At 33.1% G+C, this 26,752-nt stretch overlaps 1 protein-coding gene and 1 pseudogene across 1 annotated transcript in view; one reads left to right on the top strand and one right to left on the bottom strand.

Moving 5' to 3' along the window:
* Positions 1 to 21,478, bottom strand: part of LOC101621241 (serine/threonine-protein kinase TNNI3K) — a 242,120-nt gene extending 220,642 nt beyond the window's left edge. Inside the window, exons 1-4 of the mRNA XM_004679519.1 lie at positions 21,439 to 21,478; positions 20,751 to 20,859; positions 5,810 to 5,895; positions 4,605 to 4,702 (exon numbers count right to left, since the gene is read on the bottom strand). Coding sequence (XP_004679576.1) covers positions 4,605 to 4,702; positions 5,810 to 5,895; positions 20,751 to 20,859; positions 21,439 to 21,478 — 333 coding nt within the window. The remainder of the gene's footprint in view (positions 1 to 4,604; positions 4,703 to 5,809; positions 5,896 to 20,750; positions 20,860 to 21,438) is intronic.
* A 1,485-nt stretch (positions 21,479 to 22,963) lies between these two features.
* On the top strand, positions 22,964 to 23,411 carry LOC101621000 (annotated as a pseudogene).
* Positions 23,412 to 26,752: the final 3,341 nt, after the last annotated feature.

The following is a 26,752-nucleotide window of genomic DNA, read 5'->3' as shown; positions in this document are numbered from 1 at the left end:
TATATATATATATATATATGCACACACATATAAACATATTTATATGAGCAGTTTTTTCTTGGACAAAGAGCTATGCAGGACTTCAGTATGAAATGTATTTAGTTCCAGGCATTAAAATTTAATGAATGAGAGCTGTCTCATGCATCATAGACATCTTCAATAAAAAGTTCCATTAATCAGCATAAAAATAACTGCTCACAAAGGTTCATACCTGTACGTCTCTTGTTAAAATAATTCTGAATTTATCTTCACAAAAGTTATCAATTATTAAAGCTTTAGTGTGATGGAAATACTTGATTTTATTTGAATTTTTGAGAAAAGAGAAAAAAAGAGAAGGCATTTCTTAGACAGAGTACCTATAGTTTCCAGGGTAATAGCTCCAAATCTGCTTTTAACCTATTTTTTTTTCTCATTGCCTCTACTGGTCCTTCTTTTCCTATTTTCCAGTTTCCTGTAATAACTTTCTTCTTGCAGGCTGCTTCCAATTGGCTTTTAAATATACTTGTCCTTTTACTCAATAACATAAGAATGATTTACTAGGAAGGGACTAATTAGAATGGGAGTTTGGGGAAATGCAAGTAAAACTGAAAAGATAAATTTAATGTTACACTTTCTTTAATATCTTTACTTACATATCATTTATTTTTAATTAAAAGACATTTCAACAGTGAATGTTCTTGTTTAACTAAATGGCCAAGACTTTTAAAAAGACTAAAATAGAAATCTTTGTAGAAATCTTCCTGTGATTCTGCCCCCTCAAGATTCTGTTCAATCTCTCACCTTTTGAAGAAGCAGTCAATATTCACTGCCTCCATTTTCCCAACTTCTACTTGCAATTTTTTTTATATTTGTTTTCTTCTATAAATCACTTATCTATTTAAGAGATATCTGACAATTTCCCAATTTTTTTTTTAAAGATGTGTTTATTTGTGCATACAGAACTAGGGTACAGACCAGCCGCTCAGGAGCGGTGATTATTCACCACAGACAGTGGGGAACTGAACAGGCAGATTGACAAAGTACACTGTGGAGGGGAGCAGCAGTTGTAACAGGAGAACTCTGCTGTGCCATGTGGATCACCTCCAGAGCAGGGATCAAACTGGTACTGAAGCGGCTGCAGCCAGCTTACTTACAGTGCTGTGCTTTAATACTCACCACCACCAGGGAGGGCAGACAATTTCCTAATTTCAATTGCTAAAGTAGGACAGTATTTTGTTGAAAGCTAACATGATTCTTTGTACTTTAAAGTACTTTCTTCTTCCCAGATACCACAGAATTTTAACCTCAGTCATTCCTTTATGTAATGCATAGTAATTGATGAAGGCATACCAGAAATTGTTCAGAGTGCTCAGAGTAAGATGATAAGCAGCTTAGACCTATTTCCTGCCTCAGTAATACTATCCCATAACAAATATTGGCAAGAATATGAAACAAGAATTCTGTACTTCATTATAGGGATGTGAAATGATATAGCCATTTTGGAAGAGTTTGGCAGTCTCTTGTAAAGTTAAATATGTAATTATGATATGACCTATCAATTCCTCTCCAAAGTATTACCCAAGAGAAATAAAAACATGTTCCGAAATTTGTGTATGTGCTGCCGAAGCAAACACAATGTTCAGAGATTTGTAGATGAATGTTAATAGCAATATTATAATAGTTAATATCTGGCAACAACCTATACATCCATCAGGAAATGAATGGTTAAACAAATTATAGTATAGCTACTTAATGAAATATAATTCCACAATAAAAATAAATTATTAAGCACATAACAACATAGATTATTCTCAATAGCATTATGATAAATAGAAGAAACATGAGAGAATAGTGGAATACACCCATATAAAATTCTAGAAAAAATAAAATTATTGTGATAGAAACATATCAGTGATTATTCAAAGGCAAAAGTGGGAAGATGGAGGTAACTTACTGCAAAATGTTGTAAAGAAACTTTTGTATATGACAAAAAAGTCCTGTATTGATTGTGATGATGGTTTATGACTACATACATTTTCAAAAGCCCCCCCTCAAATTATACTTTTAATAAATATCAGGTCTCAATAAATCTCACCTTTGTAAAAATCAAAAAATTAAAAAAAGAAAATTATGAGTGCTAACCATCCACATGGCATTATAAAATTGACTTGTCTTCTCCATTTTAACTAGTGACACCCAAGATGCTTCTGTTGGTTAAAAAATAATCTTAAGGCAGGCTGTGCATGCCAGGATGTCTAACTGAAATAGCTGCTGATGTGGCCAATAAAAAGATGTGAAAATTGCATTATTCATTTTGTGAGTGTTAAGACCAAAGAACTGTTCCCTGTGCATTTAAATATTGAGAGTAACTTCTTCAGATTAAAGATTATAGGGACAAAGAAATAAAAGTGTCTTAAGTGATTGAATCCTAAATAAGAAAATACAAATTTATACATTATTCAGACAACAAAATTTAATTTGAACTATAGATTAAAATAATAATGTATCAATTTTAAATTCCCTGATTTTGATAATTATATTGAGATATGAGTTAATTTCCTTTTTCTTAGAAAATAAAGATTTAATAGCAACAGATCATGGTGTCTTCAATTTACTTTCAAATTATTCACAGGCATGTACACGCATACACATTCAAATAGAATATGTATGTATTTTTAGTGTTAGCACTCTAAAAATAGAACATATATAATGTGTACATAGGCCTATTGATTATGTTCTGGTGCTTTTTGTTTGAAATAACATTAAACTCAATTTTTATAAAGTATATGAGGAGCAGGAACTAGAATTTAAAGGGAACTAAGTGCTTATTGCAGTTGTTCAGGGAAGGGATAATTAGAACTAATTTAATGCAATGATAATGTTAATAGCTGCTTTATATATTATTTCTGTGTTTAAAGTAGAATGGTAAATTTAACTTTTTTTTAACCTTTGTTAATCAACCAATAGAGTAATCATGCATTTTATTATGGTATTCCAAGAAATAAGAAATTTTGCCTACTTTGTATCTTACATCTTTAATGTATTTATATACTTACTACAATAAATGTTATAATCCATATAGTCTGGAAAATATAAGAAAACAGAGGAGACAGAAAAAAGGGAATTCAAAGAATGGAAATTTTATTCTGTTTATCCATTGTTTTGATATAAACAGAGATGGAAATATATTTTCTGAAGATTGTAGCACTAAGTCTTTTTGAGCCCACTTGTATGGCTGTGTCATGCTAAGGCTTGGAAAAATGAAAAAAATTTATAAATATCTCTTCATAGTTTCCACATTGCTTTGACTGTTCACCAGTTTCCTATCCCTTGGGGCTCTTCTATTCTCACCTTTTACCATTTTGCAGAAAAATCAGCATCAGACATTGTTTCCTACATGATAAACCATGCCTCCCTGCAAGTTTCAGAGGCTAACTTGTAGATATCAAAGACAATTTAGCACTTAACTGATACTTTCTCCCAGAAGAAATCAGAAGAACTGACTAGGCAATGACTGACATGAAAAAGAATGAACATTTGCACCATGGATACACAAATTTGTAAATCTGAATCACAGGAAAATATGGTGTCCTCCAAGTGATAAAATATCTGCAAAGTATGGGAAGGATGCTATGCAAAGTGATCTGAACGTAACCTGCACTTCCCCCTACCAACACACACACACACACACACACACACATCTGTATATCCAAAGCTAAAATAAAATCCTATCACAGATTCACATTAAAATGCAAAGAACAAAATGCGCAGTCCCACAGTGACAGCCTGGTAATATGAACCAATTGTATTAGATTTTAATCATTATTCTAGTATTTACTAGAAATCTATAGTTTCCTTTTCTGTAAAATAAGGCCTACTATTTTAATGGTTATTTTAATGGTTAAAGTAGTGATGTATGTAAATCCAGTGTGATCATTAGGTCAAAAGTACAGAAGGAGAAACTTGTCATTAGCGGGTGAATAATTTACATATTTAATTTATATGTCATTTAAATTTATATTTATGACAATCACAGCCCTGGTCAATAAGTTTGGTAATTTATCCCCAATTCTGTATATTCTAGGTTTCCCACCCACTTTTATATTTACACTCTCATCAGATAGTGAGATTAGATTGAAACAAGAACTCAAGTCTGGAAACAAACAAGTAAAGCAAAAAAAAAAAAAAAGCCTCAAGGGAATTCCAGAAATTTCTTTTACTATTGAAAAAACACATGAATAAAGAATGCAACCTCAATGTTCTCATTTTCAAATGCAACTTCATCTTTTGCTATGGGCATCTGGATCTCCGTGTTAGGAATTCTGCTAAGGGAACTGGACAGCATGCTTGATCTTAGTCCAGCCAGTCACTGGCTGACCATGTAATCTCGATGATAATAATAATAGTATTCACTCATGGGGGTCTTGTGAGAATTAAGTGACAGTTCATTAAAAAGAGTATGTGCCTGGTATCGAGGATAACTGCCCAATAAAGAGAAAGAAATTGATGCACTAATATAACATTTTAGTAACTGAATGTTTCCTATGATTTACAATGTAAAAGGAAAAAAAGAGGAACAAGAAAACTAAAGATATATCGTCCTTGGTTCTAATACATTGTTGTACCTTGTAAACTGCCACATGCAAAGCAGTAAATCCATTTCTTGTTAGTCGAGATGGGCGGAGCCCTTTTAACATAAGGGTTCGAATGTGTGACTTGTTGCCTTAAAAAGAAAAGTGAAAAGAAAGGTGAAATTGTTATGGAGATAAACTAGATGCTTTTAAAAATCTCTCTTTTACTCAGTGTTAAATGTCACACTGATGTATGACAGTGTCAGACTTCTTTTTGACAGGTCATTTGTTAACTTTTCTAATAACTGACAGTCTCAGTAGAGAACATTTTTATTACATTTATAGAACTTTTTACCAATGCTGTGCATTCTAATGCATTTGTCTTACATTTTTAATTTATTGCTCTAATCATCAGATGTTTTCCAAACACAAAAATATTCTTCTCCATCAATTATTAGTGAAAAAGCTTTCATAAAAATCTATTTACACAGGTCTCCTGAGAAAAACATCATTAGCAGAAGAATTTAGATCAAGGACTATGAAATATCTGATGCAGGTTGAGAGGGCATATTGCAATTTAGGAGGAAGATCTGTTAAGTAAAGTTGGCTTAGCTTGTTTAGGAGGAATGGACAGAGGATATGGTAAGAATTAATACTTAAACAGTAGTTTTCTATTTTAAAAGCTGTTTTCAATGGATACTAGTTTTATACATAAAATGAATATTGCTATTAGTTAATCCAATAAACTTCTGAAGACTTACAATATGCTAGTGATCATCTTAGGTGTTGGGGATACATTAAAACAAAATAAGAGCCAAATTAAACTTTCAGTCTTACTTTGATCAGTCTTTAATTTGAAGTTTTTATCTGGCATTTATTACCTTCTGTATATCTTACTACAGATTGTGAAGCAATTGCTTGATGATATTTTGGGGAATGCGTTAAGTGCTTCTGAATTTAACCTAATCCCTACTGGCATACTCAATACTGAAAAATGTATTTTTCAGTATTGGATTTCCAAGCAAACTAAGTGACTTAGTTCAGGTTAGAAGCACAATGAGACTTAAATTCAGAGCTAAATCAATTGGAATATCAGCTAGGAGTTACTGCTTCATCTGAAGGTTATCAGGGTTCTCGGGGCAAAGCACAAAAGAAAATTGAGCATGAATAGAATTCTCTTGTAGACTGTTAAACAGCTCAAATCACTGACCACGTATACATATAACTAGTTTATAAAGTAATGAGTTTAAAGCACTTACCTCCACAAATGCAACATAAATGAAGTAGAGACAGCCCATTTTCTGTCCGATAATTTAAATTTACTTTAGTGAAGGCATCATCAGAGCTGAAAAATAAAAATTTACAAATGATCAAAACCTCCATCTTTCAGGTTTTCCCCCTTACTTTAAAAAATTGTAAAAGAAAATCCCATCACAATAAATTCAGAAATACATCTTTCTAAAAATTTTTTTTTGTATCTAGAAAAACAATGTTGAATGCCTCTGTAGGAAAATAATTAAAATTGAGAGAAAATTAATGTTGAAATTTCAATAGATCAGTTTAAAGACTAAGCACAATTCTCTGTCCTATGTATAATCTGAATTAAATTCTATGTATAAATAGAAAACACAGACACTTGATGGAATTATTTCTTTCACATTCAAAATTTTACATCCTATTGATGGAGAAGTTGAAGTTCTCTTCAAAGTAAAAAAAAAAAAAAAAATGTAGCCCTTGGTAAAGGATTGGAGTAAGGGATATAATACCAATGTTTTACAAATTCTGCCTGAAGCAACATTTCCTTATACTCTGACTGGGTCAAATTTCACAGATAAATATCTAAACTCTGATAGGGTACTATGATACAGTCCCCAGCGAGGAGAGGAATAGTGTTGGTGATTCAATTAATGAAATCTTTGGCTTGACTGAACAAAGACCATTGCCTCAGGAGGGCCCTAAAAAGTCATAGGCAACCTTTGAAAAGGAATGTAAAGCTAAAATTCTTGACCTCTTGAGGTCACTAGTACTCCCAGGACATTTTTCCATTGAAATGAGATCATACCCCTGGCCTCTGAGGTCAATTCAAGTTGCCTCTTGCCTATTTAAGTCTCCAGCAGCTTTAGTGAGATTACATAGTCATCAGTGAGTGAGCCTTCCATACCATTTGTAAAGGTCTTATACTTGAGAGGTAATATAAATTCAGAACAGTATTATCAAGGTACCCAGTTAAGTACTTCAAAATGTTACTGAATTTTAAAAATAATATAAAAAAAAAAAGGCAAGGTACTATTCTCCAGGGACTCTTGAAAGGAAAAAGTCTCAATAAAGATGTTGAATGATCTCAGTGAGAAGCTTTCATGAGCAACTGCAAACCCAGTGATTTATTTTCATAGACTTGGGAATATTCCAGAAGTTTTCTACCCTCCTAACCTCCCTCCCCCCCATTTTCAGCTTCACAGCAGTAAAAACCATAGATATGCTTATCGTTTGTGAAAACTCAACTCATTTTGGAATATGGTAGGTAAAAATACAATAGACTCCAAGCAGTCATTTTAATATGTTGATAATATAGAATAGAAAGGTATCCAGGATTTGATGAGAAATAACTCATCAAATTTCACTCATATCTGCATTGGACCCAGCTCAGAGGATGATGCAAAAAGAAATGATTTCCAATGAAAACATTACAATTTTAAATTTCTACCTAAAATGAGACTATTTTATGCAGTAACCTCACAAAATAACATGGTTCTCAGAAATGGGTGGCCTTTGCCTGAACCTGGCTTCTAAACTTTCAAAACCAATTGCATTATCTATGTATTGGGAAAATTAAACTAAAAAGATGAACTAAAGAGTGCACTCAGCAGAAAAGGAAACACTTTCACAGAAGCTGACTATAATGAACTTAATGGCAAACAGTGAAAGAGCTTCTCTGTGGCAACAAGCTCTTGAGAAAATTAGTTTTTCCATGTGAATTGCTAATATTAGTTAACAATATTTGCCATATTTTGATTTTTCAAAATGGGAAAATGTAGTTCATCTTTAAAATCTTGGTCCCTATATTTACCAAAAGATTCAAATTTTATTCTGCTTCTACCTTTTAAGTACTGTTTTTCCCTCCTAATTTGGGTAACTTATTAACCTCTTAAAGCTTCAATTAATTTGATTATAAAATGGTTAAAATAATATATATGACGTGTCACTGAAAGAACCACCGAGGTTATGGGGTTACGACAGTACCTGACACATGATATACTATTAGCAAGGAGAAGTTATTTTGCAATTATTGCTATTCCTGTTAAATTGATTGTGAATGTACAACTTTCCTTTAGTAGTTTAATGACAGGTCTTTCTCCTCAATGTTTAGAACAAACCTTCCCATGAGTCCATCTGACAGAGAAACTATCTTGAGTAGAAATTGGTTAAGGCCCTGTACACTCACAAGAAACTTTCACCACCCCCATTTAACTACCTACACAAATGAAAATTATGGGGTTGGAATACTACCAGAAATATCTTTCTCTCTGAAAAACATCTATAGGGCAAGGCAAAATCTTACTACACAGTATGAGTTCTTTGATGTACAAATCACACATATCCTATGAGTTAGTTACTCTCCACTCTCCTTGAAGTCCAGACTCCCCTCACATTTTATGTGAAAATACTCATTCATTTTTTGTCTATCTTTCTAAAAATAAAACAATAGATTCAGTATTTTATATTTTCTGTTAATTCAGACTTTACTTTCTTTGTATTGGGAGCACTAGGAATCATGACTAATTCTTCAGTCACTTGTAGAACTCTGTCTAACACGCATATTCCTGGGATGGTACCCTTAAAGGATCCAGGAAATTAGTATGTAATTTTTATCAAATAGAGTGTTGAAAACACCCTGAAATACATCAGAAGAAGAAAGAAAATACTAGCTGGTGTCATTTCTATATGGAATACAAAGAAACCAAACAAAAGGTCAGATAAAGTCAAACTAAGAATGAACTCTAGAAAGCAGACTATAGAACTGATGCTACCAAATGGGTGGGGTGAAGAGAGGTGAAAGCATGGACAAGAGGGAGCACCATGAATGATGGAGGTAGACTGCGGGTGTATATGTAAGTGGTGGGTGTGGTATAGTAACAACACCTGAGTAAAAAGATGTTCTAAAACACAAAAATTGATGTAAATCAGTAGTGTTACCTCAATATGAAATAAATAAGGAAGCAGATTAAAAAAAGAAAGAAAATAAGAAACATTAAAAAAATAAAGCAAATCACTACAAAGAAATAATAAGTTGGCCCTCCCTGGTGGTGCAGTGAGTTAAAGCACAGCACTGAGAATCTAAAACCACTTCCGCATGAGTTCGATTCCCACCTGCCTTGGAGGTTACCACATGGCGTGGCAGACCTCTCCTGACCTGCCTGCTGCTCCCCTCAGCAGTGTACTTCGTCGTGGATCTGCCTGTTCTGTTCCCCACTCTGTCTCTGGTGAAGCCTCTTACCACCCCTGAGCCTCTGGCCTGTACCCCAGTTCTGTATGCACAAATAAATAAATCTTTAAAAAAAAAAAAAGAAGAAGAAGAAGAAGAAGAAGCAAGAGAGATCCAAAATAAACGGTGGAATATTGCATCTAAAATAACTTCAAAATGTAGAACTAATAAGACCTAAAGTGAGTAGAAGAAAGGACATAATGAATGTTACAAGTGGAGATAAATAAGAAATGAAAAAGATCATACAAGTAACCAATTAAACTGAATTAACTGAACAAAGAAAGAAGCAAAGAGTTGGTAAACCTTTACCAACAAACAAAATTGGTAAACCTTTACCTACCTAAATAACCAGCAAAACATGAATAAAAACAAGTAGATACGACAGAGGAGATATTACAGAGACAGTATAGATATACAAAAAGTCACAAGAGGTTACTGTAAATAATTACACACCTATACCAATAACCTGGTACAAAGGAAAATTATTCTAGAAAAATATAATTTACCAAGACTAACCCATGAGGAAACAAAAAGAAATTAATCACAGTCATGGAAACTGAAACTCAAAATTCCCCTACAAAACAAAAGGCCTAGGCTAGAGGCTTCCTTTTGTTAAACTTTTAAAGAAGAGCTTATTCCTATCTTGCTCAAATTATTTATAAAAATTAAAGAAAAGAGCATGTTCCCTAGTACATTAAAAAGTTCAAAATTACCATAATACCAAAACCTATAAATAGCTATAAATAGCACAAAAAAACTAAAAATCAATATCCCTAATAAATATAGATGAAAATATCTTCAAAATTATATTAGCAAATCAAATTCAACAATACATTACAAGGATTAAATATCATAATAAGTAGGATTTATCCCAGAGAAGTTAGGAATGTTCAATATACAAAAATCAACCAATGTAATAGGTTATTTTAACAATGGTAAAGTTTAATATCATAATAATATCAATAGGTTCAAAGAAAGTACTTGATAAGATCAGCATCCACTTATGATTAAAAAGAAAAAACACCTCCAAACTAGATGGAATAGAAAGAAACTACCTTAACCTAACAGAGGCCATATATCACAAATGTGCACCCCCTAATATACATACTGGTAGAAACAACATCCTTCTTTTTAAGATCAGGAATGAGAGAGACAAGGATGCCTACTCTCATCAGTCTGTTTTATTTAGTATTGGAAATATTAACTAGAGCAGTGAGAAAACAGCAGGAAATAAAATAAAACCAGGCTTTAAAGAATTATTATTATTTGTAGACAATATGAAATATACTGTACATAGAAAACCCTAAGGGCTCTGCCAAAAAGCTATTAGAATTATAAATAAATATATCAAAGTACCCTGGTATAAAATCAATGTATAAAAACTGCTTGTGTAACAGGGTGGTCTCCTTGAAAAAGAGTTCAGGTTCCCTGCCCAAACCAAGATAAGGTGGAGTTGAGTAGGGAGAAGAAAAAGCTGGTGAGGAGATGCTGAAGGAAAGTGTAAGGATGGAAAACTAGAATATCTGGAGGAAGCAGTGTTGCAGAGAGGCATGTGAAGAAGCTGCATTGGTTTCTTGGTCCTGGACTGGTTGAAACAGATTTTATGTGAAAAATACACATTAGTATTTGGGTGAGAGATTGTGGTGAGGTTAACAATGGCAGCATGTATCCTCATTTTGATTTTGCTCTTTTTCTCCCAGACTTGTCTTAGTTTTTTTGACCCTATTCTATGGGCCACAATAGCTGGTACTTTCTACATGAGGCAGACTTTTAGGCCTTGCTTTGGGCTAGCCCTGTTTAGCTGGACATTTACCCAGGAGGGGAAAGATAACTTAGGGCGCTTAGTTGGGGAACTATTTTCTTTGTCTTTTCTGGGTTTAACACTTGTTGTATTTTAGTTCCATTCCATTGAAAGTCTTATATATTTTGTCTTGATATGACAGATGGCAAAGCATATTTAGAGCCAGCAGGTTTGGGGGTCCTGGGTCACCCCTCTCATTGTCCTGTAATGGTTCATATTTATATACAAACAATGAACAGAAAGAAAAATTAAGAAAATAATTCCATTCACCATCATTTCAAAAATAATTAAAGCCTAGGAATTAATTTAACCATCAAAGAGAAGGACTCATATAATGAAAATACAAGACAGTATTAAAGGATTAGATCAAGACAAAAAGATGGACATGCTCACAATGGGGAAAGTCATTTTAGTCAAAATGACTGTTCTGCTATTCTATTATGCACTAAAAGTAGAATGTAAATTTAATACAAGCCCCATCAAAATACCAAAAATATTTTTCAAATAAATTGTAAAACAAATTACTGAAACTTTTATGAAACCATAAAGGCCTTGAATAACAAAACCAATCCTGGTAAAAAGGAAGAGAGTAAAAGCACTATTTTACCTGATTTTATATTATAAAGAAATCATTAAAATATTAATCATATGACATTGATGTGAACACAGATATGGATTAATAGCATGGAAATAAAAGTTCAGAAATAAATCCAAATATATGGCAACTCTTAATTTATGATAAAGGAACCAAGATGAGCAGCGGGAAAGTCTCTTTAATAGTAATATTGAGAAAATTGGATGACTCCATGTAAAATAATGTAGATGACACTCTTTAAGTCAAGACTCAGCTGTAAGACCTGCAACAATAAAATATATAAAACATTGGCATTTGGGGCCCTCCCTGGTGGCGCAGCAGGTTAAAGCACAGCACTGAGAAGCTGAAGCCACTTCTGCATGAGTTCGATTCCCACCTGCCCCAGAGGTGATCACATGGTGTGGCAGACCTCTCCTGACCCGCCCGCTGCTCCCCTCAGCAGTGTATTTCGTGGATCTGCCTGTTCTGTTCCCCACTCTGTCTCTGGTGAAGCCTCTTGCTGCCCCAAGCCTCTGGCCTGTACCCCAGTTCTGCATGCACAAATAAATAAATCTTTAAAAAAAAAAAAAAATGGCATTTGATTTCATTACATCAATGTTAAAGATGATTTCAAGACAACACCTATGGCAAGGAAAAAAAAATAAACAGAATACTTCAATCTAAAAACTTTTACACAATGAAAGAAAATATAAGTAGACAAAAAGATATCCCACAGAATGGGAGAAAGTATTCATATATTACACAATGGATAGGGGTTAATGTTCGAGGTATATAAATAACTTCTACAATTTAATAATAAAAAACAAACAAGCGATAACTGGACAGAAGTTGAACAGTTAATTCACCAAAGAATTAACAGACATATCAAAAAATATTCATACATATTATAAAGACACCCCCCCACCCCCCACCCCAAGACAAGTCTTAGAGAGGATGTAGAGGAGTCCTGTTGGTGGGAGTGAAGTCATTTTAGAAAGTAACAAACCATTGCCCATTTTTAAAATTTATAAATGTAAATACTGTATGACCCAGAAACTCTTTGACATCTATTCAAAGAAAATGAAACCAACAACTCAATAAAAATTATACACACACACAAATTTGCTGTACAATGTTTACTGCAGAACTATTTACAACAGTGGGATATGAAATAATCTCAGTGTCTATTGATAAAGGATTGAAAGAAGATATAGTAGGTGTCATATATGGACAATGGAATGTTATTCAACCATTAAGAAATCGGAAAGCTTGCCATTTACAGCAAAATGGAAGGAGTTTGAGGAAATTATGCATAGTAAACAAGTAGATGATACAAAAAAACAAAACACTTATGAAAAGTAGCAGACACTAATTAGCCAAGTGAAGTTTTTGAGGTTAAGAAGGAGGGGAGAGGAAGAGAGTCAAAGGATATAAGAGATATACCTGGTAAGAAAAAAAGAAAAAAAAAATGAGCGACTGCTTAATCCTTTTTCTCCTCTTGATTTTTATCCTCCTCAAATTTATACAACTTCTGCAATGCTAACAAAAATGAACAGAAAATAGATTGCCACAAGATCACAAGTGTGATATTAATAAAGCAACTTTTTATCTTAACTGTACTGGAATGTAGTTTCTCTTAAAAACTTTGGGGGCTATTTTTGAATCCTAATTCTCATTTTCCATTAAGTTTCAGTCAAATGTTTCTGTTTTGATAGATACAATTAAAATATGAAGATTTTAAAGCAGCCATTCTTAGAAAAGCATTTAATTTTCTCTTCTTTTCCCTTTCCTAACATAACTGTGTATGTCATAGTCACTGACAACTGAGCATCACTTGAGTATTCTAGTATCCTAAGCTCAATTTATTTTTTAATTTCCCCTCACATTTTTCATCACCTGCCCTGCCATACTGTAACTTAACATATCCTAATGAGTTCACAGAGCTTGCTGGGGCGTGGATGAAGTTCCTAATTAAAATGAAGTCACTATTATGAATATATTTCTAATAATAAATTCTGTTCTTAATCATTAAAAATGGTAGTTCTGTACCCAAAGGTTACTTTCTTTCTTGTAGCATAATGAACTCCTTCCTTAGACTTCACCTTTTATCTAGAAAAGTATGCAGTTTTGTGATCCAATTAAACTTTTCCCTCATGACCTCAACCCTTCAAGAAGATATCTGACATAACCACAGTGGGAACTTATTAAAAATGGAATATTTGGCAAAAAAAAAAAAGAAAAAAAAAGAAAAAGAAAAACTCTGTTGTCCAAAATAATCAGATAGGTAGATATAGTTTTAAATTAATTCATTGGTTGAAATTTAGGGAAATGTCCAAAGAGTAGAAAGAAAGTATTTATTTTAGTTTCTATATCTAGTTTCCCATTTTGAAACTTCAGGTTTCAAATGGCTGGTTGTAACATTTTGTGTATCTTTTTGTTCCCATGCTGCTCCTTCCAACCCCCAAATAATTAAAAGAAAAATGATCAGTAGGTATGTTGCAAAAGATATATTCTCAAGAACTATATGTAGTATCAAAAATGTATTTGTCCTATAGCTCTTAGATCAAATCAGCAATCTAACAACATGAAGTATATCATTCATTCATATAATAAACATCTCATACAATAAACATTTCGTAGCAGACCTAGCAAAAACAGTAAGTACAATAAAATTGAGATGACACTAATTCATGTCGTAGAGTTATTTTGAGTTTTAAATGGATGAGACCTTGTAGGGCTTTGGTAACTACAAATTGCTATAGTTAATTATTTTTATTAAAGCTGCAATATGGATCATTTTCATTTTTTTATTGGTCTGCTTTGGACTTGAGAAGGGGAATAAAGAAGGAGTAAGGAGTATTTGAGGTAGTACTGGATGGGAATAAAACAAAGTCAGCAAAAGTGGAGATTAAGAAAGTGAAAGAGAGAGAAAAGCTACACCAAATGGTTTTTATAAATTATTGCTATTGGCCCTCCCTGGTGGCGCAGCGGGTTAAAGCACAGCACTGAGAATCTAAAGCCACTTCCGCATGAGTTCGATTCCCGCCTGCCCCGGAGGTGACCACATGGCGCGGCAGACCTCTCCTGACCCGCCCACTGCTTCCCTCAGCAGTGTACTTCGTAGATCTGCCTGTTCTGCTCCCCACTCTGTCTCTGGTGAAGCCTCTCACCGCCCCTGAGCCTCTGGCCTGTACCCCAGTTCTGTATGGACAAATAAATAAATAAATTAAAAAAAAATTATTGCTATTAAATTTACTCATAGCTTGCTTAAATTTGACAATCAAAAAGAGAACTAGGGAGCGTTTTTAAAACAATATAAAGTCTCTCTTCTTTTTTTACTTCAAATCTCTTGTTGCTGTTTGTTTTTTGTGTAGTTTCTAATTAGCATAATGCACTAACTCAATACACCAAAGTAAGCAAATGCTACTTTCACTCTATATTAATTTTGTAAAATAACATTTCCCCCCTCAATATCTTACTAACACTTTGATACCCTGATAGAGAATATTACCCTTTTTAGATAAGGACAACTGCAATGGTTCTTCAGCTACTTATTTTACAATAGCTAAATTTTATAATTGCTTATAATTTAGATAAAGTCAATTAGGGGAGTAATTTTCAATTAAAGGGTGAATACATTGGACTGCATTTGGTTTAGAGGAAATTTGCAGGCAGAAAATTAGCAGGAAGTTACATTTCAGAAAATTTAAAACTTTTTTCTCTTTTTTTAATTCATTTTCTCTATATATCGAGATTGTTTGCCCATGGAACAGATCATTCTTTTTACTATTTTTGTTCACTTACGAGATACACTCAACTTCAAAGTGAGAAATTATTATTGGCCAAAGTGTATCTTCTCAATGCCAAAATAGATTTAAAATGAGAAAAATAACATGCCTTGATTATCTTGAAAATTCATGGCATTGATGTCTCTAAATCCTCTCCATTGTGGTTCAAATTTCAAATTACAGACTAACCATAAAAATTAAACTTGATAACAGGCTAAAATTTGTAATGACTTAACGCATCAAAACAAAAGTAATTTAATTGAAAATCTTCAACTATTACCTGTGTAGAACTATCACATAAGTGGTTTTCAAAATTTACAAAGGGATACATGTGCTACCAGAAACTGTATGGAAGGATATAAAGGAATATTCTTCCACTTTCATATTCAGGGGAAGTTCTAAAATATGATAAAACTGTGGAGTGGCATAGGGAAAATAAAAACTTTTCAAAGACAGTACTGATCCACACGTTTTTGAGAACTAAGATGGTAAAGATCATACATTCTTAAATCAAGCACATTGGATGCAATCCCAGCTCAATTAAGGAAGTTGTATAACCTAGCTCTAGTCAGTTTAAATTGATTAGTCTCATTTCCTTTAGGTATAAAATGGCAATTGCAATTCCACCCTAGGAGGATTGTTAGTATCAATATAAACAATGGTGATAACCATTTAACTAACATTTATGAGCTTTTCCATGTGCCAGTCAATGTGCTAAAGCATTTTACATATATACATTTAGAATTATATGAGCTAATGCACACTAGAATGCCTACTAGCATGCCTGGCATATGGTAGGCACTAAATTGTCAGTTTGTTTTCTTTTCAAGTGTTATACAAATAGATGTCACAAATAAATATAAATATATATAAAGCCAAATTAGACAAAGAAGCTGCCAGTAGTAAACATACACACCAATGGTCAGACCTGTTAGTGAGTAAAGACAGGATTAGTAGTAAGTGGTAATATATTGGTAGTAAGTGGTAATATATTGACAAGCATAGAGGTCTGAGACAGTACAGTTGAGGAAGTAAGTAATCAATGGCACTCAATTGTACCACTTCTGTCTTTTTTCTTGCCTTCTTTTTTTCCCTCATTACTTCCTGTCTCCCATCCATTATCTCAGTGCATGTCCAAAATTATACGTACATGCAATTTTACAATGAAAGATGAAGGAACACTCCCTTCCCATTTCCTTCTTCCACTATTAAGTTCTCATTCCAAGCTACTAGAAATTGGCAAAAATAAGATAATGACGTACTACTTTTAATCTATATTAAAGTTAATTCTATACCATCTCTACATATATACACATACTATGTAATATACTATACTGCATAGTATATAGGTATATAGTACATATACTATGTACAATACTATGTTATAGTACAAACTATAATACAGTGAGAGATAGAGCAGGAAGATTGTGCTGACAGTCCTGGTGCATTATGTTAAGAAAAATCTGTTTTAATGAATGGGATTATATGAATGCCATACAGAAACTTGTCAACAAATGAAAACAACAACAAATAAAAACCCTAGACCAACTTGTGTGTACACTTATATCATACTTGACCTGTGAGTCAAGTATGATCTTTTCAGGCAACATAAAGTTTTCCTGCTATCTATATGTTTAGAGAAAGCCTGTTGTCAGACAGGATAACAAAGTTGTTCATCACATAAGCACTCATTATATTATAGAAGACTTAAGGAAACAAGCTTCTAACATTTAACACCTAAATTTTCCTAGTTACTAAATGAAATGTTATCACATACAAAAGTAAATTTAAATTTACTATTTAACTAATAGTAAATTTAAATTTTCCTGACTAACTTTTAAATTTTGCTGTGTGGGCCAATGACTAAGACAATTCATATTCTTATCACTCCATTATAATCTTTCCTTGTCATCCATCATTTTATTCTAGAGAAAAGAAAATCTTGAGGACTTTGCCCTTAGCACAATCGACTTTCTTTCTGGTGATGCTATCTGCTTTGATGGAATCAGACAATGCAGAATACCATCCTCTGTTTTTGTTTGTAAATTTGTTTACTTTCTTGACTCTCTGTAGACCATATTAGTTGCCTATTTTCTATTCCCATGTTCTTCACTCCTTCACCGTTATAACCTCAGGCAAAAAGTTCTCAGAGCAACTTGGATAACTTTCTAGAAGTACAATTTCTAAACTTTAGCAAAAGTAACATTTTTAGCATGCAAAAGTATTACATGGGGATCTTGTTAAAAATTCAGGTTTCTAGAAGTCATCCCCAGAGATTCTGATTCATATGATACAAGGTGGAATCACAAAATCTAAAAGCTTAGTAAACACTGTAAACTACTCCACTGTAGGGTGTCCTTAGCTAGCAATTTGGAAAAATACAATTCTAGGATGTGATTAATCCTCTCCTCCACTTTGTTATTATCATTTCTGGCAAATTGACCATTTCAATAGCTTCCTTAAAGTCTCTAGCACCCCATTACCAATCTTCCATCCTACAAAATATCCTCTGATTATTCTCAGGGAATTTGACATCCATTCTGATGAGTCTTCTAATACTGTAGTCCAAAATGTGTCAAATCCATCTCAGTCACAATGTTTGAAATTTCTATTTCAGATTTTGGCATTATCTTGAATTATTCTAACATTTTAAGTTTTTAATTTTGATAACATCCTCTTGATATAAAAACACTTTATTCTAACTCCTTCAATTCCTAAGTTATTTTCACTTTTAACTCATTTAATAAAGTTGAAAGCCAATGGTAGAAAATGTTATTTTCAGTGTTTGGAGTATAAATTAAACTCTGCATTTCAGACTACACCTAAACATTAAACATTCTCTCTAAAATGGGACTTGTATTTATAAGAAACAACTGAACTATGTTCATTAAATTTTGTTTTAAAAATAATTAAGCTATATTTTTTCCTATAAAATACAGTTTTAAATCAATCAACATCATTGTTTTACATTTTTTCAAACTTCTTTGACTAGGACTAGACTTAACATTTTGGAGGAATGTGGTTAAAAATTGGCATTTAAAACCCAAATATATTTCTGTAGTTAGCTTATAGTTCCTAATGACTCATTGAAAACATTAATCTTATTCTATTTTTTTTTTCTTCTATAACTTGGAATCACGGAGCACTCTTATCTATATTAGACAGTGAGCACTATTTCAATTAAGCTGTAAGTTAGTAGAATTTTGGTTTTATTTGTCAGTGTTGTTCTTCAATGCAATTTTCATAGCTGAGATATCATGTTATTCAATTTTCATTTTCAATTTCTAAGTTTTAATAAACTATTTGTCACTCACAATTGATAATAACATCTTCAGTCTTTCAAAATACCTTTATCAATCATAATAGAAGCAATTATTTAATATATATGGTATGTTAGGCTTTGTACTCACCATATAATTGACATGATATTGCATATATCCTCTAGCTTGTTGTTATGAACCATACTTTATAGTTGCAAATGAAACTCAGTATTAAATAATATATCAAGGATATGTAGTTTATAAATACAAGAAAATTAAATTATGTTTTTTATTACTGTAAGATCCTTACACTGACTTGCATAGTTTTCTTCTGCAATTTAAATAAAGTGGTCTAGACAATGGTTTTTCTTACATCCTCTAGACTTTCCATGGTTTTCCACCATTTTTGCCTGTATTTTTACTTAACTATGACTTTTATCTGGAATGTGTTTCAAATTTACTGAATAAATCAAAGCCCCAAGTCTTTTTTGTATTTGAAATCATCTTGTTTTTCCCTCCACTTAGCACTTGTCATAGCTTGTCTTCTCTGAATGTTATTTATATATGCGTTCTCAACCAGACTGTGAACTCCTGAAGCAATAAGCAGAGTACAGTAGGAGAGCCTTTCTCTATGGATTCAGGGAGACGTTGCTATAAATCACAGTTCCAGCACTGACTGATATTATGATCTTGACAAATTATGTTTCTAGCCCTTAGCTTATTATCTACCAAATTAACACTATTACTTAAGGTAATGGTGACGGTGGAATAAGTTTTACATTTAATGTATTTGGAATAACACCTGGGATATAGCTGGCGCAGTAATTTGTGAATTATACTCCCCTGACAGAGGTTCCTATCTCTCACCCCTAATGTTAATCAGCAAAATAGGAAGTCACATATATCACATGTAGTAGAAATATAGGAAAAGGCTAGTATAGCAGGAGCTGTAGAAATAGCTATTTGTTAGTGTGGTATGAGAAAAACTACATCTCAAATCTAGTGTTACAATTAATCCTTAAAAGGATATGTCTGTTTAAATTAGCCTTAACCTATTTCATACATAATAAAATACTAAAAATAAATGAGGTTTTGATTTTATAAAGTTGAAGACAATCTCTTCAATTTAATATTTCATTCAGAATATTTATTTTATGTTCAGTAAGAGCCTGAGGACTTTTTATTAGTTCAACATTTATCTTTTCCAACAAAATGACTATGTACATATATATCTATTATACTAAAGTGCCAGTCATACCTCTACCACATGTTCAAACGTTTCCCATACTTTAGCATGTGATACAACTTACAAAAGTCAACACAGGGTGTCTCATCATGAGTGTTACCATTAAATTGATCATTTGGGGCCAAATAATACAAAAATGAATTCTACCAAATCATAAACTGAACACTCATATTAACCCAGTGACAAATTTCATATAAAATGTACTCCAGATAGATAAATTGATTTGAGTTATATCAACTGTGTATATATACCATATCTGAGTTATTTTGAAAAATATAATGTTATTTGGTCATAGCTTTACATTTGTTCCTCTTAAAATAGAAGCAGTTCTTTGTCATGAGGTTCTCCATTACATGAACATGACAGTTTTAAGTAAACAGTGAGGCAACTAAAACTGATATTACATAATACCTCCAGTTACTCAGTGCAAGACTGCTTATGCATATAAAAAGATCTTGTCCATACATACATACGTGTGTGTGTACACATATATACACCCACTTAATATTTTTTATTTTTCCCTTGTTATCATGGACAACACTCACTTAAAGCCTGCAGTCGATACTATACCTTGTTACATGAGTATTCAGGAACAGAATGATACTCAGCTCCACTAAGAAATAGCCTTTCAAAGGTAAGAGACCAGAAAGTTTGTTAACAATGGCCTCAACCTAATATCCCAAAGAGTACTATGTGGCTAACATTTTACTACCATTTAGAGAGGTCTTTTTGTTGCTGGTATGACTTACAAAATCTAATTCTAGTGAAGATTACTCAGATCAGCAACAAATGGCATTCAAGTTAGTCTTCAGGATTCTTTCATTTTAAACTTTAACAATGGGAGCATGCAACTCATTAAATAGATGAGGTATTTCTATGTTAGGGCTGCATGAATGTCGAGAAGGAATAACCTCATATTCTAGGCTTAAATATGATTAGTTACATAAGAGGATACTTAGGTCCTGTTTTTAAATATGCAGAAGTATATCTAAAGACAAGATAAATAATGAAGACTTGTATACATTGTAATAATAACTGATAATTTTACCTGAATATATGCCTTAGTTCTGTAAGTTCTTTTTCTTTGATTTGCAGGTCATCTTCCAATTTTTCTATTATAATAATGTAAGATTCACTGACTTTCTTCTTCCACTCATCTAGTAAAGAAAACAAATGGAATTGATTCATAGCAGTGTTTTGTAAAATGAAGCCCACAGATTAGAACATATGAGTAATTAAGTCTCTTTTTTCTTAAATACTGAATACTACAATACTTAATTTACTGGTTGTGAGTTTAAAAATGTAGATGTTTATATTTAAAATGCAGTCATATTGAATTGTAGTAATTAAAAACCACTTGATATTGGATAATATATTTACATAGAAGAATATATTTGACTTATTTCATTTTATTTTACTGCATTTTAATTACAGCAATCTCTAGTTGTTAGACAAGAAAATTTAGATTTTAAATACTGGAAACCTAAGACATAATTCTAAACTCCCTATATTCAACATATTATAGAACATTTTCTATAACATTATACTTACTAGAAACTAATCTAGTTTTATAAGAAATTCTGTTTTTTTCTAAAGCTATTTCAGAGTAAAAGAAGTAACAACTTCATATACTACATTATTATTCTGTATTAAAGCCAAGACTTGTTTCTGTAGAATATTAATTACCTATAACTATTATTGAGTCATGTTACATTTGAGGATATAATAATAATTACCAGTGCATGTTTGAGTTGGTCTAGATTTATAATTTCCCATTTGTTAGAAGTTTCTTCTTTTTCACAATGCAGTTCCTCACGTTACAAGATTCCAAGTTCAAGTGCAGTGACAATCCAGTTGAAAAATACTTTGATAGTCTGGCTAAAAATAAGCCAACTGCCAAATGGAATGTCATGCAACAATGACAAAGAACAAACGATATGTGTTTCCAAGGGTGAAATCAGAGAGAGAAATAATCAGTCTATTTAAAAGAGCTATATGTAAAAAAAAATAATGTCTCAATAGAAGTATTTTCCTCTGTTGCCTCCATCAATAGATTACCCACAACTTCATGGGCTATTTCTTTAACAGGCAAATCTAGAAAATGGTTCGCCCTTCACATCTGAGGTTCAAAAGAACTATTAAAACTATCTAGAGTTTCTCTCATGATAATTTCTCTCTGTCAAAATAAGGACAATTGAGAAGAATAATTGGTGATGGATTTTCCCCCATGTATCGGTAATGGAATACACATGCTTGAACATAAATTTTGCCTGTGTGAAAGCTACAATAAAAAATTTGTAGGAGTAAATTTTCAAAATAGACCATGAATAATTTACGAATAATATAGGACTTGTTAATGCTAACCATAGTAACACAGATAAAAATAAAAGCACTGAGGACCCTCCTTGGTGCTGCAACGGGTTAAACACAGTACCATGAATCTAGCCAGCCACAGCCTCTTCAGCACCAGTTCTATGCCCCACTACGGGGGTGACCCACATAGGTGGCAGACCTTTCCTGACCGTGGGCTGCTCCCCTCAGCAGTGTATTTTGTTTATCTGCTTATTCTGCTCCCCACTCTGTCTCTGGTGAAACCTCTCACTGTCCTTGCACCTCTGGGCCCAGATCTGTATGCATACATAAATAAATTTTAAAAAGAAAAAGATAAAAGTACTGAATCCACAATAGCAATTCACAAAGTATCATTAAGAACAAGATAATAAATAATAAGAATTGAAAGCTTGCTGTGTGCCAGGCACTAAAACTACGTGCTTTTTACACATCTTGTCATATATACCTCATACAGTTCCATTCTATCCCCACCCATATATAACTCTCCTCGAAGTATATGCTCTTCATTTCTTTGGTACTTGAACCAAACATTCTGTGTTTCACTGTTTTAAGACCAGCCATCTTCAGTACCAGCAGACCCCAGGCTCTCAGGTTGGGAAGCTTTTGCTTTCCACAAATAACTACACGTCAGACTCTCACTTCCTCAGTATTTCCCTATCCTCTAGATCTCACTGAGTAATCGTCTTTAACCGCTTGCAACGTCAGAGTGCGCTCGATTGTCCCACTACCCATCTCTTCCTTCAGTAGTGTTTGGAAGAACAGGCTAGGTGACACCATTTCTATCAGCCTCAGATCACCCTCCAACCATTTTTTTCTAGTAACAACCTGTGGGTATCATTATCTGCAACCCTCTTCGCTAAGAACAACCCAGCAAAATCGTTGCTTGCACTTAGCCACACTTAGTCACTGATGCCTGACAACCACGAGCCCCAGATTTGTCAGAAATATTCCACCAAGGTGGAGTCAGCCTTTAACCACCTGGTCAGCATGCAGCTGAGGGCTTCCAATACCTACCTCTCTCTGCGCCGCATTTGGACTCTGGCAATGTGGCTCTGACTGACTTGGGCCACTTCCACAAGTTGGCGGACGGGAAGTGAGGTCGCAGAGAATTTCTGCAAGATGCAAAACCAGCGCAGCAGACACGCCCTCTTCTGGAAGTCCAGAAGCCCACCTGAAATGAATACGGTAAATCCTGCAGGCCATGGAAGCTGCCTTGGTCCAGAAGAAATTGAACCAGGCCCTTTTGAATTTGCATATCCGGGATCCTTCTGGCAAGAACTTTCAGCTCTGTGACCTCCTGCAGAGTCATTTCCATGATAAAGAGGTAAAACTCCTCAAGAAGATGGCTGTCACCTGACTAACCTCCAGGCTGGCCCTGGAGCCAAACAGGACTAGAATCTTCTAGGACACTGAGGCCTTTGAAGGGCCTAAATGGCTTGCAAGCCCTGCTGTAAAAGATTTCTGCTGTAGTGTCTCGAGGAGCTCTTCCAAGCCCTGGAGCAAATGAAAACAATAAAGCTCTTTGCAGGGGGTAAGAGTGTGGGGGGGGGGGGGGGGTGGAATTTATAACCTCGCAGGTTACACTTTGGTAAATAATGTATAAATTCTCCCATTCAGATTTTCTGAAATTATTCATGGCATCCATACCTTGAGTCCACATGCACAGGGAGAAAGGCTTATTCTTGAGAATATCTAAATCTCTTTTTCTTGATCTTCTCTCTTCAGAATTGCCTCTTTCAATGAAAGAAAAGATAGTTTTTATATTATCTTCCAATATCTTTTCAAATCCTATTTAAAACATAAATTTGATGCTCTGACTTTTAGTATTTTTCTGCTTGATTTTCAAATTCTTTTTTTCTTTCAAAAAAACTGACTCTTACAAAGGAAAAACTTTGGCTTTTAAATCTCCTATTTCTGCTGTGTGTTTGAAAATATCAATCGGTATTTAATTTTCCCACAACCTGAAGCAGTAGAATTTGCTAAAAGAAAAATGAATAATAGCAACGCAAATGCAGAAAATGATAATCTAAATATCTAAAATATTAAATGTTACTGAGTTATAATAATTTCCTGCTTCTAAAAGAACAATTGTAATAATTTCCTACTTCTAATCCAAGAGTATGAATCTTGTTAATGGGTTGAGGGCAATGGAATATCTTCTTGGGTACCTTCAGAGTAGTGAATGCAAGTCTGGAATAAGTGAGTGATCCAAATTAATACTCCAGTTTTCTATTCTCAAGAATATTAGAGAGATCCACATGAAATTAGGAAATATTTTCCCCATTATTCAGTTCATTTCTGAAAAATTATTTCATTCTTGAATTAGCAGCATGTTCAACATTTGATTCTAACTCTTCTAGTTCTGAAACTATCAGAGGTGAAGAAACCATATTTTCTCATATATTATCAAAAAAAGTCACTTTCTCGGATTTTATCACTTGAAAGAGATTTGTTTACAAACATTAGAAATCAAGTCTTTCTCTCAATCTAAATATTCGGATTCAAAAGAACAGGATAGGCATAAAGGACTTGGACTTTAACAGAAAATCTGTGATCCTATTATAGTTGGGTCATATTTCAAGGTGTATTAATTTTGTTTATTTATTTTTTATGTAGCATCAGTACAACACTGTGCATGATTCAGAGGGATAACATCACATCTTGTGAGGCACGTGTCAGCACAACACACCTACCACCTGTGTATCAGTAATTTAAGCAGCTATACTTTAAAGTGCGATACCTTCTTCTGTAAAAGTTTGATTCTTTAAATTCCATATAAGGGGAAGAGAATAAAAACCTGCAACTAAAGAGAAAAAGAGGATTCTCTTAGGTTCTCAAAATACTTTGATATTAAGACAGGCACTGGCAGAACAGATGTTTCAGCTGTGCTTGTATAGTCTCATATTATAAAAATGAATCACAAAACATGGAAGGCAGGGGCTTTCTTGGTGGCACAAGGGGTTAAGTATCAGCACATGCTATCATTAGTCACTGCAGCATGAATTCAATGCCTTGCTAGGTTGCTAACCCACATGGCGAGCAGAACTCTCCTGCCTCACCCACTGCTCCCCTCAGCAGTGGATTTCAGTGGATCCAGCTGTTCTGCTCCCCACTCTGTCTCCAATGAATCCTGTCCTCTCCCCACTTTTGGCTAAACCCTAGCTCTTGTATACATAAATTAATAAAAATTAAAAAGTATAAACAACCAAGATGACTTTTCATAGGTAACTGGGAAAACGGACTATTTGTATATATACATAATGGAGCATTATTCACCAATAAATAAAATAAGTTACAAAGTCAAGAAATGTAAAAAAAACTTAAATGAATACTGTACAAGAAGAAAGACAGGGAAGACTACTTAATAAGATTCCAACTATATGGTATTTTGGAAAAGGTAAAACTACAGGGAGAAGATCTGTGGTTTCTAGGGGAAAGGAAGCGAAGGATGTGAGAAAGAGTGAATCTTTGGGTTAGCAAATTAATTCTGTATGAAACTGTGGGTGTATCTAATGTTATGTAAAAGATATCATGGATTTGGAAAAATCCATAGGACTATAAAATATTAACATAAAGCCTTGTGCTTTAGTTAATAAGTGTATGAATATTTGTACTTCAATGGTAATTAATTTACCAAAAAATGTATTTCTTCACAAGACCACTTGAGTTTCTCAAAGAATATTTATAACACAGAAAAATCTCCTTTAAAGAATATATAATAGTATTTTTTTCATATTCACAATATCAGGGTAGAGTTAGTAACTATCTTATTTCCTCAACTATTTTTTTGACCAACCTTCATGTTTTACTAAATTGCCTAAATCTAATGTTAATGCTTCAATCTTTTCAACTGATTTACCAGGCCATTTCATCACATACATAGATATATTTTAATACTTCTTAAATAAGACTATTTACATTCTTTCTGAATCCTCTTATTTTTGGGCTCATATGATTTATTTATCCCAATCTACACTTGTGCATCTGCTATTTATATTTTATTCTACTCTCTTTATAAATATTTAAAAGGATGCTTTCAAGATGAAGAGTACAAAAATTGACCTTGACACTTCTTGTACTTTTATGATACCAATGGAGAAATTATAAAGAACATGTATCCTATGAAACCAAATGTTATGCTTGGGACAAGTCTGGTCATATTTAGGTTTGTGAGTTCATTTACATTTAAAACCTAGATCATTCTATTATTTTATATGAGTTCTTATGAAAATGTCCCCAAATTTTAGAAAGCTTATATTTTTATATGTTTTATCTGACTAATAAGTAATTATGAGAATTGTTGTTTTAATAATAAGCCAGAATTATTTATTGGTGTATGTTTAGTTTTTCCCTTTGCTTTTAAATTAATATTAAATGACATATTGAAACTAAGTTATGCCAAAGAAAAATTGATGTCTATAGTTACACAATTTGCATGATTCTTTAGTTAATATCTTATTAAACACTTTTTGCATTTAAGTGGTAATAATTTGTAAGATACTTACTTGTCAAAAACTTTCCTTTCTATTACAGAATATGTAAATTTATAGTATGTTCGACAAAAGTATAAATCATTATGAATCTGAACATTGTTGAGTTAATATTCAGTTTAAACTTTGAAATGAATAGAGCTTGAGAGAAAATGTGAAAAGTAAATGTGAAAAAATCAATATCACAGTATTTAAACAGTTGTTCCCA

This window comes from Condylura cristata, unplaced genomic scaffold, assembly GCF_000260355.1.
Source record: "Condylura cristata isolate star-nosed mole 26May11 unplaced genomic scaffold, ConCri1.0 scaffold00008, whole genome shotgun sequence".
NCBI classification, from domain to species: Eukaryota; Metazoa; Chordata; class Mammalia; order Eulipotyphla; family Talpidae; genus Condylura; species Condylura cristata.
The sequence above is the reverse complement of the archived record's forward strand: the minus strand, read 5'-3'. Positions and strand labels throughout refer to the sequence as shown.